At 39.3% G+C, this 19,356-nt stretch overlaps 1 protein-coding gene across 1 annotated transcript in view; it reads right to left on the minus strand.

Annotated features, from left to right (window-relative positions):
- Positions 1–284: 284 nt before the first annotated feature.
- The window catches only part of LOC143030916 (polycystin-1-like protein 2), a 292,044-nt gene continuing 272,972 nt past the window's right edge, over positions 285–19,356 (minus strand). Inside the window, exons 25-30 of the mRNA XM_076194168.1 lie at positions 16,604–16,785; positions 12,097–12,234; positions 11,217–11,412; positions 8,689–8,794; positions 1,630–1,813; positions 285–1,486 (exon numbers count right to left, since the gene is read on the minus strand). Coding sequence (XP_076050283.1) covers positions 727–1,486; positions 1,630–1,813; positions 8,689–8,794; positions 11,217–11,412; positions 12,097–12,234; positions 16,604–16,785 — 1,566 coding nt within the window. The 3' untranslated portion in view covers positions 285–726. The remainder of the gene's footprint in view (positions 1,487–1,629; positions 1,814–8,688; positions 8,795–11,216; positions 11,413–12,096; positions 12,235–16,603; positions 16,786–19,356) is intronic.

Raw genomic sequence — 19,356 nt, forward strand, 5'->3', positions numbered from 1 at the left:
GGCGTCATGGGGAGCGAGTGTATTCGCGAGGCTGCCATATCGGCGTCTTGATTATATTTATTGTAGTCGCCCCTCCATAATGACATTCTTTCTAATTCTTTTGTAATCGCATTTTCTATGGTTATCAAAATTCACGGGTGAAGAGAGAACGATCGATATAAGCGGTGACTATATTTTATGATGCGAGTATTATTACGACACGTCGTACGGCTGGCATTGGCTGCTGCCACCGAGATCTAAGTCCATGACGCCTACGTGTGCGGCACCGTATGGAAGGGGTTAAAAATTGTATTGCTGTCTCAATCGTTCCTGAGTCACTAAATAATCTAATGTATTGAATGAGATCACAAAAATTATGGTTGAATCATGAATAATGGTTGAAAAAGAAGAGAATGCACTGAGAGGGCGTTTCTTATTTCCTGAAAATTCTATTATATCTTTGAACAAGGTGAGGATAGTTGTGTGCTCAAAGCATCTAGTAATGAAGAGATATTTGCCATAGTACTGCATTTGTCTCCTGCCATGTTCATACAAATAATACCACAGAGATGAAAAATAAATTAACAGAGTGAACTATGAGAAAACAAGAACATTTCATCAAAGATGTTCCATAACTGCTTTGTAGTTATATCACAGATTTCAAAGATTACCCATGACTGTTTAGTAGCCACATTAAAATTTCGTGATTGCTTGGTAGCTACATCAAAACTTAAGTTAGCTAGGATCTCAGTCGCTGGAGATTATAGGTTTCTTACGGCGAGGAGCCTCTGGTAACTTCTCACTTGTATCAATTTTCTCGTCGTCTTCCAGTAGTCGGTTCAGAGATTCGACTAATTCCCCTGCCTTATCTGATAACAGTTGTTCTGGAGTCCTCTGGAACTCGTAAACTGGCAGTGAGACTTTAGGTAAGGCCTTCTCTTTCTCAATCTTGGCATAAGTCTTAGATTTCTTGACCACGAAATCGAGGATTTCATACTTATTTGCCCTTTTTGCCAAGTCTTCTTTGACAAGTGTGAATGCCATTATTATAATGGTGAGCATGATATTGATGAGGATCATGCTGATGCTGACGGAAAAGACGAAGAAAATTATTGGGGACCAAGCATTAGCCTCCGCCATTGCATCAAAATTAAACTTGCCCAGCATCATAGAGAAGGCCATCTGCATGGAGGCGACAATGTCTGAAAACTCCTCTAGCTGCAGCATGAACATACGGTAGAACACAACAGCAAAACTGAAGAAAAATACTCCAAAGGAAATGAAAAATATCCGCAGGTCATGCCAGCACCTCCCAAGTGTGAATCCGAGGATATCCATTCGTTTGTTGAATTGCAGAAGTTTGATGACTTTGAGGAAGGAGAAGAAGACGATGAAGGCGATGCAGTACTGATAGCCGAGGTCAAAGATAGCAGCTTTTTCGAGTCGTACGTAGCCATTACCTCGGGTGATTTCAAACCTTTTCAGTACCTCACGGAGCTCCAGGTACCTGCAAGAAAGTCAGAATCTACATTACCGTCCTAGGAGGTGCCTGGGGGTAGGTTTCATCTAAGGAAAAGTTGTGTTATAAACTGCCACAGTATGTCATTCAAAAATGTTAAACCTAGTGATACTGCACTAGAAAAAACTTACCTAAGGATATAGAGTGCTATAGAACTGTAGGAAATCAAAAGGATGGCAATCTCGGCCATATTCCAGTAGGAACTTATGTATTTCCAAAGGCCTTGCTTGTAACATCGCCAGATCTCTCGCATTGTGAAGAGCACTGTTATTACCGTGAAGGCCAACTCATTGATGAATACGAAAGTGTCCAAAGCTACGGAAACCAAAATGCAATAATTTGAGAAGTCGGAGGCATACGGAAGTGGCATGTGGTAGTCAAAGGTATCTTAAATAAAATCTAAAGATGTGATAAATTACTTTATTTAATAAGTTGAGCTAAATCGTCAGTGGAACAAGTTTGAGTTCATTAACATTAGAAAAAAGAGGACCTGAATTTATGGTTTAAACATGGCAAATTAATGTGTCAAAGTATTCAGAATATTCTGGGGCTTTGTCTCCTCAGCTTATTGGATTTTTTTTTTTTTTTTTTTTTATCAGCTGAAAACAATGGTGTATTAACTAATGATTGTAATATGGTTATCTAGCAAGAATAGTAAAGATTCATATTTAGTAACAACAACATATCCCAAAAACAATGACATATTTAAGCAAATGCATTGGTTTTCAAACTGATTTTGAGAATAACTAATCTATCATACTTTAACAAATTATTACAAAATATATCATATATATAGTTTTTGAAGATGCTAATACCACAACGACTTACTGGAACACTCAATAGACTGTACTCTTAATATCTTGTAGATTGAGAGAAGGGAGTAAATGCCTTGGTGGATTAAAAAGTGTAATGAGAAATAGACATTTGGGAATGTATGCTAAGAGGAGACTGTATGAAGGAGTGATTGTACCAACAGCACTGTATGGGGCAGAAACATGGAACATAAGAGAGGAAGAGAGAAGGAGTTTGAATGTGTTTGAGATGAGGTGTCTGAGAAGTATGATAGGGGTTACTAGGCTAGATAGAGTGAGAAATGAGGAGGTGAGGAGGAGAATAGGGATGGAAAGGGAGTTGGGAGATAGGGTTGATGAAAGAGTATTACGATGGTTTGGACACATGGAAAGAATGAGTGAAGAAAGACTAGTAAAAGAGGTATGGAAGGCAGATGTGGAGGGAGTGAAAATGAGAGGACGTTCTAGGATGAGATGGATGGATGGGGTGAAGGGGGCTTTGGGGAAGAGGGGAATGTCTGTTGAGGAAGGATGGGAGAGGACAGATGACAGGGGTGAATGGAGAATGGTTGTATATGGATGATGTTGTGATGCATGAGGTGGAATGGATGGGGGGATGGGGATGAGGAAGTATGTGTATTTACCTAGTTGTATTTTGCGGGATGGGGAGCTATGCTCGTGGTGTCCCGCCTTTGTATCTCGCAGTGTCTAGTTTGCTTTTAAACTCATGAATGGTTTTTGCGCATACTATTTCATTATTCAGTTTGTTCCAAGTGTCCAATACTCTATGTGGAAAACTGTTTTTCTTCAGTTCTCTTCTATAGCTATGTTTTTTTATATTCTTTCCATGTCCTCTTGTGTTTCTCTTGTCCCAGTTTAGTAAGTCCTCTCTATCAAGTATCTCTGTGCCTTTCATGATTCTTTAGATGGTCAGCCCGAAGGGATTTCTCCCCGTCTTCTCCTTTTCTGCATGGGGGGGGGGGGGAGGATGGAGAGGGGGTTCACCGATTTAATGAAGTGGCCTTGCTGTGGATGTGCTGTGACTTGTGACACTGCCTCTGACCCAGGGCAGTGGACAAGGTGCAGGGATGACCCGTCATCCAGGAGATGCTAAGATAGGAGGGAGGGTGGAGGGGAGTGGAGTGTATTTAGGGATGGAATGGGTGGGAATGATTTTATGCCTTTTTCTTTTTGGCTACCTCCCTTGTAAGGGGGAAAAAGCCTTGGTATATATATATGTACGTATATATATATGTATGTACGTATGTATCTAAGTATTTGACTTTCAAATGCCACACGCTGGTCATGAAATGTCGAGAGTTTTCTTTTGTCAATAAGTAATAATAAACAAACAATGGCACCTCATGCTAAATATAAAACAAAGTAGGTTGACAAGAAAATTAGCACCATTTGGTGACAAAGCCTGGCATCCAAATACCAAGAGCACGGTTGAAACGGTACGAGTTTATAGAGTTTTTATTTCCTTTATACATGGGATGATTACACTGATGTTATTGATACAGTATATTAAGAAATTTCAAGTAACTACAATTGTGCATTTGGTAAACTTAGCAGTCATTCTACGGCATATGGCTTATGACATGTTACTGTTGATTATTGTGCTATCTATATGTTTGAAAATACATACATATACCAAAGGCTTTTTCTCCCTACACAGGGGGGTAGCCAAAAAAGAAAAAGGCATAGAAACCACTCCCACCCACTCCCATTTCCTATATATTCCACTCCCCTCCACCCTCCCTCTTATCTTGGCACCTCCTGGATGGTGGGTCATCCCTGCATCCTGTCCACTGCCCTGGGTCAGAAGCAGTGTTGCAAGACAGCACATCCACAGCAAGGCTGCTTCATAAATTTGGCGACCCCCCCCTCTCCGTCCCCTCATGCAGAAAAGGAGAAGACGGGGAGAAATCTCTTCAGGCTGTGTCAATTTATTTCTCATACATACTCCCTCACACCCCATCCCTCCAACTCCCCCTCATGCATCACAGCATCATCCATACACAACCCTTCTCCATTCACCTCTGTCTTCTGTCCTCTCTCATCCTTCCTCAACAGACATTCCTCTCTTTCCCAATGCCCTTTTTACCCCATCCATCCATCTCATCATAGGATGACTCCTCATGTTCACTCCTTCCACCTCTGCCTTCCACACCTCTTTTACTAATCTTTCTTCACTCATTCTTTCTGTGTCCAAACTATCCCAATACTCTTTTATCAACTGTATCTCCCAGCTCCCTTTCCACCCCTGTTCTCCTCCTCACCTCCTCATTTCTCACTCTATCTAGCCAAGTAACCCCTATCATACTTCTCAGGCATTTCATCTCAAACACATTCACACTCCTTTTCTCTTCCTCTCTCATATCCCATGTTTCTGTCCTGTACAGTGCTGTCAGCACAATTACTCTTTCATATTATCTCCTCTTAGCATCCATTCCCAAATGTCGATTTTTCATTACACTTTTTAATCCCCCAAGGCATACTCGCTTCTCTCAATCTACAATCTACCTCCACCCCCACTCCTCCCTGTCCTACCACATTCGTACCCAAGTATCTAAAACTATCCACCTCCTCCAGTCTCTTTCCTTTAATACTTACTTCCAGCCTGCTGCCTCTCTCCCCCCTTGTACATCTCATCACCTTACTTTTACCCACATTTATCTTCAACTCCTTCTTTCACACACTCTCCCAAACTCTGTCACTAATTTCCTCAACCCCTCCTCTGATCCTGCTACAAGAGCAGTGTTGTCCGCAAACAACAGCTGGCTTCTCTCCCACTTTTCTCCATTTTCCTTAACCATCTCCAACCCCTGACCCACTACCCATACGAACAAAGATTGGACAAACTTAACTTACTAACTCTGAAGCAAAGAAGAGAAAGAGGCGATTTGATAACCATCAATAGAATTATGAAAGGGATGGAAATCCTTGATAGGGATGATTACTTAAATGGGACAGAAGAAACACAAGAAGACACGAGAAGAAACCTAAGAAGGACAGTTACAGAAGAGATCTGAAAAAGAACAGCTTTCCACACAGAGTAATAGATACATGGAATAAACTGAGAGAAAACAGTGAATGCTAAAACTATACATGATTTTAAGAAAGAACTGGTTGTGGAAAGATATAACTGCGGGTCACTACAAGCATAACTCTTCTCCTGCAAAATACCACTAGGTAAATACATATATATATATATATATATATATATATATATATGTATATATGTATATATATATATATATATATATATATATACAGTATATATATATATATACGCAAGGTTGACCATAAAGAAAAACTATTAAAGCAGAGCGCTTTCATGTATTCACATCTTCAGTGCAAATAATACATGTATTATTTGCACTGAAGATGTGAATACACGAAAGTGCTCTGTTTCAATAGTTTTTTTTCGTGGTCAACCTTGCATTTACAAGAACACACGCTCCCAGTGTTTTTCCTGCATATATATATACATACATATATATACACGTGTATGTTATATATATGTATGTATATATATTATATACTGTATATATATATATACACACACACACACACAACCTGGAAACTACAGACACTGAAGCAACAGATTTCGGTAACTACGGACAAGTTCTGGAGAATAAAGAATTCGACCAGAATATAAAAACTTCCATGGATATGGGCAACACGGAAGGCTTTCGATGCTTCATTTGTTTTATTCTGTCCCACACACTCATATATGCACTTAGAGCTATATTACTGAACATTCTTTTAAATAATAACAATATCATATTAATTCTGTGCCAAGATTAATGGCATGATTTTATGATTATGTGTTTGCAGTCTTACTCATTACTGACAACTGGCGACAACTCCGATGATGACAATCATTTTAGTTAATATTGGCATAAATACATTATTTGTGCCATAATTTATCGTATCTGTAAATCTTAAAGAATTTGACTGCTTCCACATTGAGATAATCAACTCGACGCAAGCTTCAAGAGGAGATGAACCACCTAGTAGCTGTGTTGTCGGTGAAATTAACATATGCAGGGGACATTGGAAATCTTAATTAATATATCGATATTGACATGGCCACATGCTTTCAAACTTGTAGATATGATCAAATATGGTATATATATATATATATATATAAAAAAGAAGAAGAGAGAAAAGAAAACATGATGTGAGTTAACTGTAGTAACAGAACTGCCTCACAGCTCAGATTTTTTTTTGGCAAGATTAAAATATATTTATATAAGACGATGTATTTAGCCCTATTCCTACTCCTACTACTCAACATCCAAAATAGGTCAATCCTCAGACTTCTGTTGGTTCATCTTTACAGTCTGGTATCATCCAGAACTCCCTCGGACCCTGTCCAGAACCGTCCTGACACCAAGTGGTACCGTCAAGACCGTCTGGACCAACAAGTAACTCAAAATAGCCGACTAGCATATTACCATAATGCTTGTCTTTTTTGTGGTGAAATTATTTCTCCTACATCTTATATGTAGACATAAGTAAAGAAATATTTTTTCTCTGGCAAGCAATGTCTCAAACTGCCAATGCTTACCAGTCGACTGACAAGTAACTCAAAATGACCGACAAGCAGCATTAAGGGAGAGCGACTGGAGGAAGTGGATAGTTTTAGATACTTGGGTGCAAATGTGGCAGGAAAGGGTGGAGTGAAGGTGGAGGTAGAATGTAGATTGAGAGAAGTGAGTAAATGCCTTGGTGGATTGAAGAGTGTAATCAAGAATAGATATTTGGGAATGGATGCTAAGAGGAGACTGTATGAAGGAGTGATTGTGCCAACAGCAATGTATGGGGCAGAAACATGGAACATAAGAGAGGAAGAGAGAAGGAGTTTGAATGTGTTTGAGATGAGGTGTCTGAGAAGTATGATGGGGGTTACTAGGCTAGATAGAGTGAGAAATGAGGAGGTGAGGAGGAGAACGGGGGTGGAAAGGGAGTTGGGAGATAGGGTTGATGAAAGAGTATTAGGATGGTTTGGACACATGGAAAGAATGAGTGAAGAAAGACTAGTAAAAGAGGTGTGGAAGGCAGATGTGGAGGGAGTGAACATGAGGGGACATCCTAGGATGAGGTGGATGGATGGGGTGAAGGGGGCTTTGGGAAAGAGGGGAATGTCTGTTGAGGAAGGACGGGAGAGGACAGAAGACGGGTGAATGGAGAATGGTTGTATATGGATGATGTTGTGATGCATGAGGTGAAATGGGTGGGGGGATGGGGGGTGAGGTAGTATGTGTGAGCAAAATTTGACGCAGCCCGAAGGGATTTCTCCCCGTCTTCTCCTTTTATGCATGGGGGATGGAGAGGGGGGGGGGGTCGCCGATTTAATGAAGCGGCCTTGCTGTGGATGTGCTGTGTCTTGCGACACTGCTTCTGACCCAGGGCAATGGACAAGGTGCAGGGATGACCCATCATCCAGGAGGTGCTAAGATAAGAGGGAAGAGGGAGGGTGGAGGGGTGTGGAGTGTATTCAGGGATGGAATGGATGGGAATGATTTTATGCCTTTTTCTTTTTGGCTACCTCCCTTGTAAAGGGGAAAAAGCCTTGGTATATGTATGTTAATTTATGCCTGTATTAACTAGAAACAATGAATATCATTGGAGTTGGTGGCAGCTGTCGGTAATTTGTAAAACCATTTATTTATATATGTCACGCTTAACACAGAGAACCTACGGACATATGGTTTTAACAGACCAGTAGTTTCTCCCTTTAATCCAGTGTTCCTGGGCTCATCTGTATGTATATTCATGTATATATATAAGTATATATATATATGTATATATATACATAAGTATATATATATATATGTGTGTGTATATATATATATGTGTATATATATATATATATATATATGTGTGTGTATATATATATATATGTGTATATATATATGTGTATATATATATATAAGTATATATATATATATATATACATACATGCACACCAAAAATTGACCATTCATCCTATCTTTTTTCTGTTCCCCTCTTCCTTTACAGTCCATAAATTATGATCACCAGTCTAGGAAATGCAATTCCGGAAATGGTATATCACTTAAAAGTTTAGGAAAATTCATTGTTGTTTTATTTGTGTGCGGGTGCTTCCGGGTTTTGCCAGGAATGATAATGAATTACAACTCTTACAGAATATCAGCAAACGTCCTAAATGTGCATGAAATAAATAGGCTAAAAATTTCTGGCATTAGTTAGTATTCCTATGATAAATAATTTCAGGAATATCTGATGTGTCGACATTTCAACAATATGTTATTTTATTTTACAAAAAAATTTTGAGGATGTGGTGGCAACAGAGAATTCTTTGAGGCTTCTATAACACAATAACAGAAACTCTTAACGGAAAGTTACCTCCATTTCCCTTAAGCATACGGGTGGCGTCGAAGCGCCAATATGGTCGCAAGCCACCTCCTGGGTGGAACTCTGCCATCACAGTTGCAGTCCCGAATAGGTTGACCTGCAAAGCAGCTTCAATGAATCATTCAGTGAAATGTATTATAATTAAGAATTATTTTGTTGTTCATGTATCATGCCATAAACTCAGTTCATCTTGTGTAAACTCTAAGAAATTTTCATTAGACCAAGTTTCATAATTTCACCAATATCAGACAAGACCAGACTGACGGCAATGGAGACAATTATATATTGCTTCTGGAAGTGCTAGAAAAAAAAAAAAAAAAAAAAAAAAAAAAAATTATATATATATATATATATACAGAGTTAAAAGAAAAAAAAAGTGGAAACTGAAGAGACTGCCATTATTTATAAAGTGGGAGCTAAAGTAGTTACAAAACATAGGAGGAAAGGAAACTAGTATTATTGGTTATGAATAACTAATTACTCAAAAACCAGATTAACATGATCACCATGTTATAAAAAATCTATCCTACTCAAAATGGAATACGCAGTATGAGTGTGGTTTTCGCACAGGAGGAATAATAGGAAAATGGAGAGAATTCAAAGAGTAATAACAGAAATGGCCTCTAGCCTGGCTGATGGAAGAAAAGCTAGTTGAGAATGCCAACACTGAAAAATGGAGAAGAAAAGTAACATAATCATTCTCTTCAGAATAATAAAAGGTTTAGACTGGGCTAATAAAAATTTATCAATGAGGAACAAAAGAATATCATGATGGTGCAGTAAGAAACTCAAAAAGATATAATAGTCAAAGGATATAAGAAAATAGATTCCTATGCATATGTATTAATTTGTAACATCGAATTAGAAGATAAAACAATGCAGAAGGACAACATAAACAAATCTAAACAGAAATGGGACCCCACAAATGCATTTTTTTCTTTATTCTATTATTATTTTCACTTTTGTCCTATATATTACAATTAAGTGTATATGATTAGATAAATACCTCCATCAGTAGGCTGGGGTGAATCACTCCATGTTATTTCATGAAGAACCTGACAGAAGGAAATACCTTCCTTTCTCTGATCAACGAATATTGACTATAGTTAAAGTTTTCATCAAGCGAGGTGGTTTTTCTATATGATGAACAATGTTTTCATATGCATTAATGAAAAAAGCTACATCTTAAGACTGACTGATGGAAAGAGTCATGTTACTATTTTCTAACCTGTAGAGATATACATAGAGTATAATGAAAATGTGCCTAAATTAGGTCAGGAGAAGACGTGGGAATACTGCAAGAAAATCTTAACAAATTGTTCACACAGTCGGTGAAATGGAAAATGGACTTCAGTATCTCAAAGTGCAGTGCATTAAACGTAGCTTCACACAACCCAGAAAGCAGATATAGCTTAGATAACACTCTTTTAGGGAAAACTGAATTTGAGTGAGACTTGGGAGTGCTAGTGAGTCCTAACCTTAAATCCAGGAAACAGAGCATTAACACCAGAAATAGAGCTAACAGAGCATTAGGTTTCATTGTTAGGATGATGATGATGATATGGTTTAATGTCACACACTCCCCCCCTATCGGGAGGCTAGGATGGTGCCCCTCACAGAGGGCTTTGTAGTGTGGAATTTAATGAACCATGCCCTTGGTTCAACTTCACCGGTGGCAGGATTCAAACCCCCTCACCTCGACCTTCGCCGCAAGTAACGGATGCCCTAACCTGCTCAACCAGCGAGCTTCCTTTTACATTATTAGGATGGTTACAAATAAAAGTGCAAAGGTGGTTATCAAAATCTATCTGGCGTTAGTTTTACTCATACTTGTCTATGCAGAACACCTTTGGTCTCAATTCTATAGAATTAGTACAGAGAAGAACGACCAAAATGATACTTTGGGTCAGAAAGTTACCTTTCAAAGATGGGTTTAGGCACTTTAATGCCTGAAAATATGCAGAGTGATGGATTATCTAAAAATGTGTTCAAGTGAATCAAGGTTTTGACAAGTGTAATGCAGACAAGGTCATCATATTAAGACAGCAGGGCAGGACTCACAGTGATAAATAATTGGACAAATTTAGATTTAAGAAGGAAAAGGCAAGAACTGGTTTGCCGATAGAGTGGTGAATGAATGGAATAGACTTAGTAACCATGTAGTGAGCACTGAAACTACTGGTTGTTTTGAGAGAAGGCTAGATAACTTTATGGATAAAGATGATGGGTGGTGATGGACATGGAACTGCCTAATGTAATCTTTATGGTCTCTTCCAGTCTCCTTTGTTATTATGTTCTAACTTTGCCTAATTTTGATATTCATTAATCATAGCTAGAAGACATTTCATACCTCATGCATAAAAATATATGGCCTTAAATATACAAAATCTAACCCTAATGCTTGAAATTCTTTTGAGGTATATATATCATGACTCCAAATAGAATGATTGCAAATTTTGTTTCTTTCCCTGTTCCAGCCATACAAAACCAGACTCGTTTCCTGAAGTTTACTAACTCACATTTGCGTTGTATACAGCAAACTCCAGCATAACAGCCCGTGTCTGCTTATCAATCCAGTTAAGTTGATGGAGTAGTTCCAGACGATCTAGGATCTCATCAGTTCGGCCCTTGAGGGCGATGACGAAACCTCCGCCGCTGTAAACGCCCAGCTTACCGGACATGGGAAAGGCCTGCAACTCTTCAGCGGTTTTGAACCTGTAAGTGCGTCAATATGGGAGAGGGAGGGCAGCTGCATAGGAATTTAACAATTGCATCTAAAGCTGATATACAAGAAGAGTGTGAAGAGTTATTCACTATGAAGGATTCTCAGAAGAGAGACAAAGAGACAAACACAAAGAGAAGAAAAGAGGAAAAGAATAGTCATTCTATAATGAGAGGAATAGAAACGAGGACAGGAAGATGAGGATGGCACAGAAAGTGAAAAGAAAGAAAAAAGTGATGAAGAGATACAAATATTATTATTATTATTACTAATTATTTCTGATTCATTTTGATAACTAATACTAATCACTAATATAAAGAACAGGAGTCTCTAGGTTATCAGGAGTGATTATTAACATTTTGTATTTCATCGTTGACACTCAGCACTCCTGTCCTTGGGGACGCAATTACACTGAAGAGAAATCATGGAGATGGTAAAGGGGATATTAAAGGAGGGTTGTAGGAAAAATACCGAGTAGAAATTAAAAATGATCAGGATCTTTCTATGATTGGAAATTCATCTCTAATAATTAAATAAGGCTACATGACTCTGGTCCATAAGGATGTCCCTAAAGTCTTTAAGGTGTTCACAGTATAGAACTTGCAGTCAATGTAACTTATAGGATGGTTATAAATAGACAAAGAGTCAAAGATCTCCAGTGAGATCAAAAGACCTACTTGAATTCGTCTATATCACAAGCGTTGGGAAACAAAGGTTTGTCTAGCCAGAAAGCGCAGAAGGAGCGGTGGTCTTCAAGGTCCATTCCACGTTCTCCCGAACAATCACTTGCAAACGTCTTCATTGTATCTGGCACCCTGTCGTAGGATGGAATGATATGGTCGGATCAATCATGAGGTGTAAGAGGAATGGGTGTCAAGGTGGTGGAGGTGTAAGGGGAGGAATGATGTTCAGAACTAGAGATGAAAATTACACTGGATAATATTGTAGGATTTTGCAACAAAAATGCATTAGTTTGCAGTGTAAGAAGTTTTAGATGTAAACTTGGACTGTCTTATGGGTAGAAATTGAATATCATTCTGATTATTTATGAATTTCTCCTTAAAGACATTCTAACAAATACTGATGCTATTGCACACAATCATTTGAAGTTGATTGAATTTCAATTTACATTCTTATTTTAACAAAGGAGCAGTGGTCTTCAAGGTCCATTCCACGTTCTCCTGAATAGTCACTTCCAAATGTCTTCATTGTATCTGGCACCCTGTCATAGGACAGAATGATATGGTCAGATCAATCGCGAGGTGTAAGAGGAATGGGCATCAAGGTGGTGGAGGTTTAAACTAGGGGGCGCACTCCCCTAGGGAGGCGTGAGGAGGATACAAGGGGGGGCGTGAAGTCATCTGCTAAAAAAATATTTGTTTAATTAGAATAATAAAATCATTCAAAGAACAAATATCTGTCATTACATACATGCAAAGTATAATTATAGCAGTCACTCCAACCCGTTTTCTATTAAGCTAGTTCTCCTTACACGTTTTGGACATGTCACCGATACCAACCACAATTTGCTAATGTTCAAACTTTTTTTTTTTGCTCCCTTTGAACCAAATGTTTCGTTTTTAGTTACTTAGAAAAATGTCCCTTGTATTTGTTTGAGTGGCCTTCATTATTAAAATTTCATACAAACAGAAATCTGTTTTCCTGAACAATGCTAAGAAATAAATGCAAAAATCATTTCACATGAACAAAAGAGGGAGGTAGGGGCATGTGGGTCTACTGCAAGCAAAAAAGGGGCGTCAGGTAAGATAGTTTGGGAACCACTGCACTAGATCAACCACTCAAGCGCTTCCCTTGAAATGGGTGAGCAGAATTGAAAATGGAATTTTATCCGATCAATGGTAAAGGGTGAGTATTAACTGCAGAAGCACAACACAACTTCGCACAATGTTCAGAACTAGAGATCTGAAATTCAGAAGTCTACAGGAGGCAAATGTAGTTATAACAGTAATATCTAATATATATTAGTATAAGGTTGAAGAGTGTATCAAGGATTGAGAAACTTTTCTTTATGGCACAGTGAGAGTTAACTCATTCTTTACTTGGATATAATGCATTACTATTACAGGAAAATCTTTTATTGGTTTCTGTCATGTCTCCATTTCCCTACGTCTCTATTTCTGTCTCACTGGTCAAAATTACACTGTAGATAATATTGTAGGATTCTGCAACAAAAATGCATTAGTTTGCATTATAAGAAGTTTAAGACATAAACTTGGACTGTCTTATGGGTAGAAATTGAAGATCATTCTGATTATTTATGAATTTCTCCTTGAAGACATACTAACAAATACTGATGCTATTCCACCCAATAATCATTTGAAGTTGACTGAATTTCAATTTACATTCTTATTTTATCAAAGGACTTATCATTTCATTGATAAAATTATCTAGATAATATTCCTCTTGCATCATCTGCAAAGCTTAATTAAATCTAATTACCAAAGTATACAAATATTGCATGTAAACAAATATTTTATGAACATCATTAAAACTTGACCCAATATACCGATCACACTGTAACTTAAACAATTATAGAGTAATTTTTCATTTAAGTATGACTGAAGCTCACTGGCTGAGTGGATTAACCCCTTCCATACGGTACCGCATACGTAGGCGGCATGAGGAGCAAGTGGATACGCATGGCTGCCATATCGGCGTCTTGATTATATTTATTGTAGTTGCCCCTGCGTAATGACATACTCTCTAAACTGTCTTCATCACATTTTCTATGGTTATCAAAATTCACGGGTGAAAGAAAGAACGATCGATATAAGCGGTGACTATATTTTATGATGCGAGTATTATTACGATATATCGTACGTCTAGCAGCTAATGCTGCCCGCGAGATTTTGGCCCATACTGAAGAGGTTAAGGCATCGTTATTTGCGGCGAAGGTCAAGGGGAAGATGGTTTGAGCCCTGCCACCGGCAAAGTTGAACCAAGGGCATAGTTCATTAAATTCCAGGCTACAAAGTCCTCTGTGAGGGGCATCATCCTAGCCTTCCGAAAAGGGGGAGTTTGTGATGTTAAACTATATCATCATATACGACTGATATGCAAATACAATTTGGTTGACAATATTGTGAACTTTATTCCATATCACACAACTGCGATTTCCGAGCATTGTGTTACATATGGCACTGAGGCTAGAATGCTGGAGAAATAGCAGCAGAAAGCCAAAAGAGGCAGCCCCCAGCTTTAAGATTTGATTCTGACCATTAGTCTCGGCAAACATTCCAAGATTGTACACAACAGAATACAAAAGATTCTTTGTGACACAAGAGTTCTTTCATACATACATATACCATCCAGTACCAATTTGTTGTCCCTTTTATCTTAACTCCTTCTAAATGAAAGCTCACCCCTGCTACCCGGCCACTACAGAAGCTGGTTTACCCCCACCATTTTATCATATAACAAACCCTTATTGACTTGAGAATGCATACCAACATAAGAAGAAAATCCCAATTCAGTCACATAAAATTTTCATTAATTCAAAATCATTTTGCAATTGCACTTATCTCTTGCCTTTTCCCTTCACTGATTTACAGAAATTCTCCTTATATACAAGGCCTCCTTCACCCCAATCATCCATCCTATTCTTCCCCTCAAGTTCATCCCAACCACCTCTGCCTTCCACACTACTTTCACAAAAAAATCTTCACTCATTCTTCCTATGTGCCCAAACCATCCTCATATTCATTGATTAACCCTACCTATCAACACTCTTTCAACTGCTACTCCTCTTCACCTAATTTCTCGCATTATCCATCCAAGTAACCCCACCATGCATAATAAACATTCCATGTCATTCACATTGAACTTCTCCTTTCTACCTCCCTTAAATTCCGAGTCTCGGCCCCATACAGTGTTGTACGCACAATCGCCTTTTCATACAGGCATTGCTTTGCCTTCATTCCCGGATTCCTATTTCTTTTGACATTTTTTTATTCCTCCAGACACTTATTTGCTTCCCTTACTCTATTATTTACCTCCACCACCATCCCCCCATTCCTTTAGTCTCTCTCCTTTAAAATTTACTTCCAAGACACTGTCCCCCTCTCCCCTTGTACATTTCATTACCTTGGTTTTACCCACATTTACTTTCAGCTTTCTCCAAGCACATACCCTCGCAGGCTCTTCGCTAGTTGTCTTAGACCCTCCTCTGACTCAGTCAGTGTCATCAACAAATAACAGCTTGTTCATTTCCCATTTCTGCCCACTCTTACAAATCATCTCCAAATCTCTCTTCATCACCCTCACATTTACCTCCCACACCACCCCATCCATGTACATATTGAACAACCATAGTGACATTACACAACCCTGGAGTAGCTCCACCTTCACCTCAAACCACTACTCTCATCATTTTCGATCCTAACATAAGTTCTACTGCTTATGTAGAAACTCTTGATTATCCTGAACTACATACATACATATACCAAAGGCTTTTTTCCCCCTTACACGGGGGGTAACCAAAGGGGGTAACTAAAAAGAAAAAGGCATAGAGACCACTCCCACACATTCTATTTCCTATATATTCCACTCCCCTCCACCCTCCCTCTTATCTTGGCACCTCCTGGATGACGGGTCATCCCTGCATCCTGTCCACTGCCCTGGGTCAGAAGCAGTGTTGCAAGACACAGCACATCCACAGCAAGGCCGCTTCATAAATTCGGCGACCCCCCTCTCCATCCCCTCTTGCAGAAAAAGAGAAGATGGGGACAAATCCCTTCGGGCTGCGTCAAATTTTTTCTCGTACATCTGAACTACTTTTCCTTTATCCCATATACAGTAACTACAGCACTTCCCACAATATTTTTCTGTTGACATTATCACAAACCTTTTCTAAATCCATGAGAGCCAAATATTTATATCCTTACCTTTTCCCAAAAACTTCTCATATATCTGCCTTACAATTTTTTCTAAACATGATCTATCTTTCCAGATCAAATGTCTTGTAATTAAATCCTCACAAAAGAAGAGGTTAACTACCTGTTGGTGATATATACAAACTATTTTCTTTTTACCTTTACTCCAACTCTTATTTTATGAAATCTGAATGAAGAATTATAAAATCTATTCAACTGTGTACAAAATACACCATAGATGTGTACAAAATGCAGTTTGTCCATGTCTGACAAAAGTCAGGGACCGACCTACCGGCAATTGTTCCTCTTGATTCGTACTTGTCGTAGAATGCCGTAGCCCAAAAGCCTGTTGGCACGGTCATCAAGAAAACCTCTCAATCCGTAAGGTGGTTTATTGTTATACCAATTCTGGGCCCGTAGTTCCACCAACATAACATTTTTCAGCCAATGCCAGTATTGGTCAGTATTGTGGACCTAATGGAGAGAAGAGGGGAGAAGTGTAAGAGCACCTATGTGTGTTGCATCAGGTAATGTTCTTTATGCAAGAAAAAATGTAGATATTATTACTCTGTCACCCTGGACCTTCTGCCATGGCGACCATTATTGGCATCTTATATATATATGAATGATAACGATAATTGTTAAGATAACAGGGACATGGGGACACAAAGTTATAAATTTCTTGAGCATGAAACCAAACTGTTTAGATCACTGGCTCTCTGCTAGATAATCTCTTATTTGCGTTAGAATTATATGATCAAAGAAATCAGCAAGAACCCTTAGCAGCGTTATATCTCTGTTGTTATTGCGGTCATATCAACTACCTTTTCCATCTTAGATTGGCATGATGAGATCACACCTACAATTTACATAACGATTTCAGTATGCCACAAGACTACAAATATACCATACCCATGCAGTCACCCATCCCACTTCAAAGAACTCTTGACATGATTGATCAGCATGCCCCCATGAGTTCTGTGGGAGTTCCCTTCGTCTACTCCATCGGGGTTGTCTCTTGTAGAGACAACCCTCTGAGTATGACCAACACCAAGAAAACGTGCCCATATGCCCAAGTTGACGTTCATGAATTATGATGATACCTGGTCTAGACTGAGTTGCACAGCTCAGTGTTTGGTCTGATATGAAGTCATTCCAGCGATACCCCATGATTCTCCAAAGGCACTTAGTACCAAAGACATCTTCTTAATTATTCAATGCCCATGTCTCAACCATACAGCAAAACAGGGAGCACAAATACAACACCTACAGACCATTTACACCACGAAACAAAAGTCCTCAAAGTCAAGGACCACCTCGACATGAGAGGCACACAAACACTTGCTGCAGCCACCACAAACACATCACACCCGCTACACTACATAGCAGAACACCCACACACACCAAGAAACATTAAAACTACACCCAAAGACCTTTATTACGCACAGATACTCTCTTCTCTTCCTCCACAACCACCAAATACCAGCCTCCGGAAACATATTCATAATCATATCACTCACCGCTCCATTAACACACTGAAAGACAACACACTGCTGCATACCAGACCCCCTGATATCCACCCTTCTGAATCCTCTCTCCCACGAAAGGACAGAGTCCACTTGGCCAGACTGCGATGCGGTCACCACCCAGCACTTCTAAGCTACCAGAAGAGGCTGGACGACCATGTTGTGAACAGCTGCCCAGGATGTAACACTTCACCCCATACCATACAACACATAATGGAAGACTGCATTATACACAATCATGCACGCAAACAACACAACATACACTCTATAAAGGATTTGTGGGAAAACCCAGTTTCGGCTGTGGCCTTCCTTGGGGAGACGGGACTGCTCGGACAGACAGTCTAGGGAACGACAACAACAACAACAACAACAGGGAGCACAAATGACTTGAAGATTCGAATCTTAGTCCTCCTGCATAAATAACTACAATGCATATACTCTGGTTGAGTCCATAACACCATGAGCAATGCCAATCCCCCAAAGTACATCCTGATATGACCCACTACTCTTATAAAGTGATTCAAGGGCTGCAACCAGGACCTCTAATGACTCCATAAGAAGGGCAGCATCATCAGTAAACACAAGGTCGTTGATATTGTGTTTCAGTGATCAGCGCTGAAGAGGTACAATCTCTACGTAGTAGAACTGTAACCTTAGAGAGGACTGTTGAGGACTTTAAAGAGGAGAATCGAGTTCTTCCCCCGAAGGCCCAGAACACGGATGACAAACCATGTTTGGAACCTGGGTGGAAACGGTGACAAACAAAACACAGAGAGATGGTAAAATGCCCTCACAAGGCCTGCTTGAATGCAGAAACTCTTTTCAAGCTCTTGTGGGTCTACAAGAAGAAACAAAGATGCAAGAGAAGAAGGGTAGGGCAGTTGCTAGATCCCTGCCCACAGGTAAGATTTTGGTTGTAGGGGATAGCCAGGTGAGGTATTTAGATAGGGCCTTCTGCAACAAAAATAGGAAGCATAGAACAAGCATAGCAAGGTGTGTTTCCCGGGGTGGGGAGAGGTGATGTTGGAGACAGGATTGAAGAGTGTATAGTCGGGGAAGGTGTGTAATTCATAGTTTGTTTGAGTGCTGGGGGAATGACATAGGTAAATTAGGGAGTGAGGAATTGTTTGCGCAGTTTCGGGACGTGCTAGACAAGATTAGAAATAAGATAGGGGTTCATGTTGTATGTGGAATCCTTCTGAGGCATAGAATTGGAGGCATGTGGCATTCCAGGGTTATTGCAATGAATTGAAGGCTAGCAAATCATTGTAAGGCTAATGGATGGGCATTTGTCTACAACTGGGGTTGTTTTTACGGTAGGAATCATCTATATACAAGGGACGGGGTTGGATGATATTGCAAATTGGATTCTAAAGGAATGCAAAGAAGAACTAACGGACAAAATGCACATCATAATAAATAGCTCACTCAAAGAAGGAAAGATACCTAATGACTGGAAAAATGCTAACATTGTACCAATATATAAAGGAGGAAACGAGGAAGAACCCACCAACTATAG

This window comes from Oratosquilla oratoria, chromosome 12, assembly GCF_046742065.1.
Source record: "Oratosquilla oratoria isolate Oo_2021 chromosome 12, ASM4674206v1, whole genome shotgun sequence".
Lineage (NCBI taxonomy): Eukaryota > Metazoa > Arthropoda > Malacostraca > Stomatopoda > Squillidae > Oratosquilla > Oratosquilla oratoria.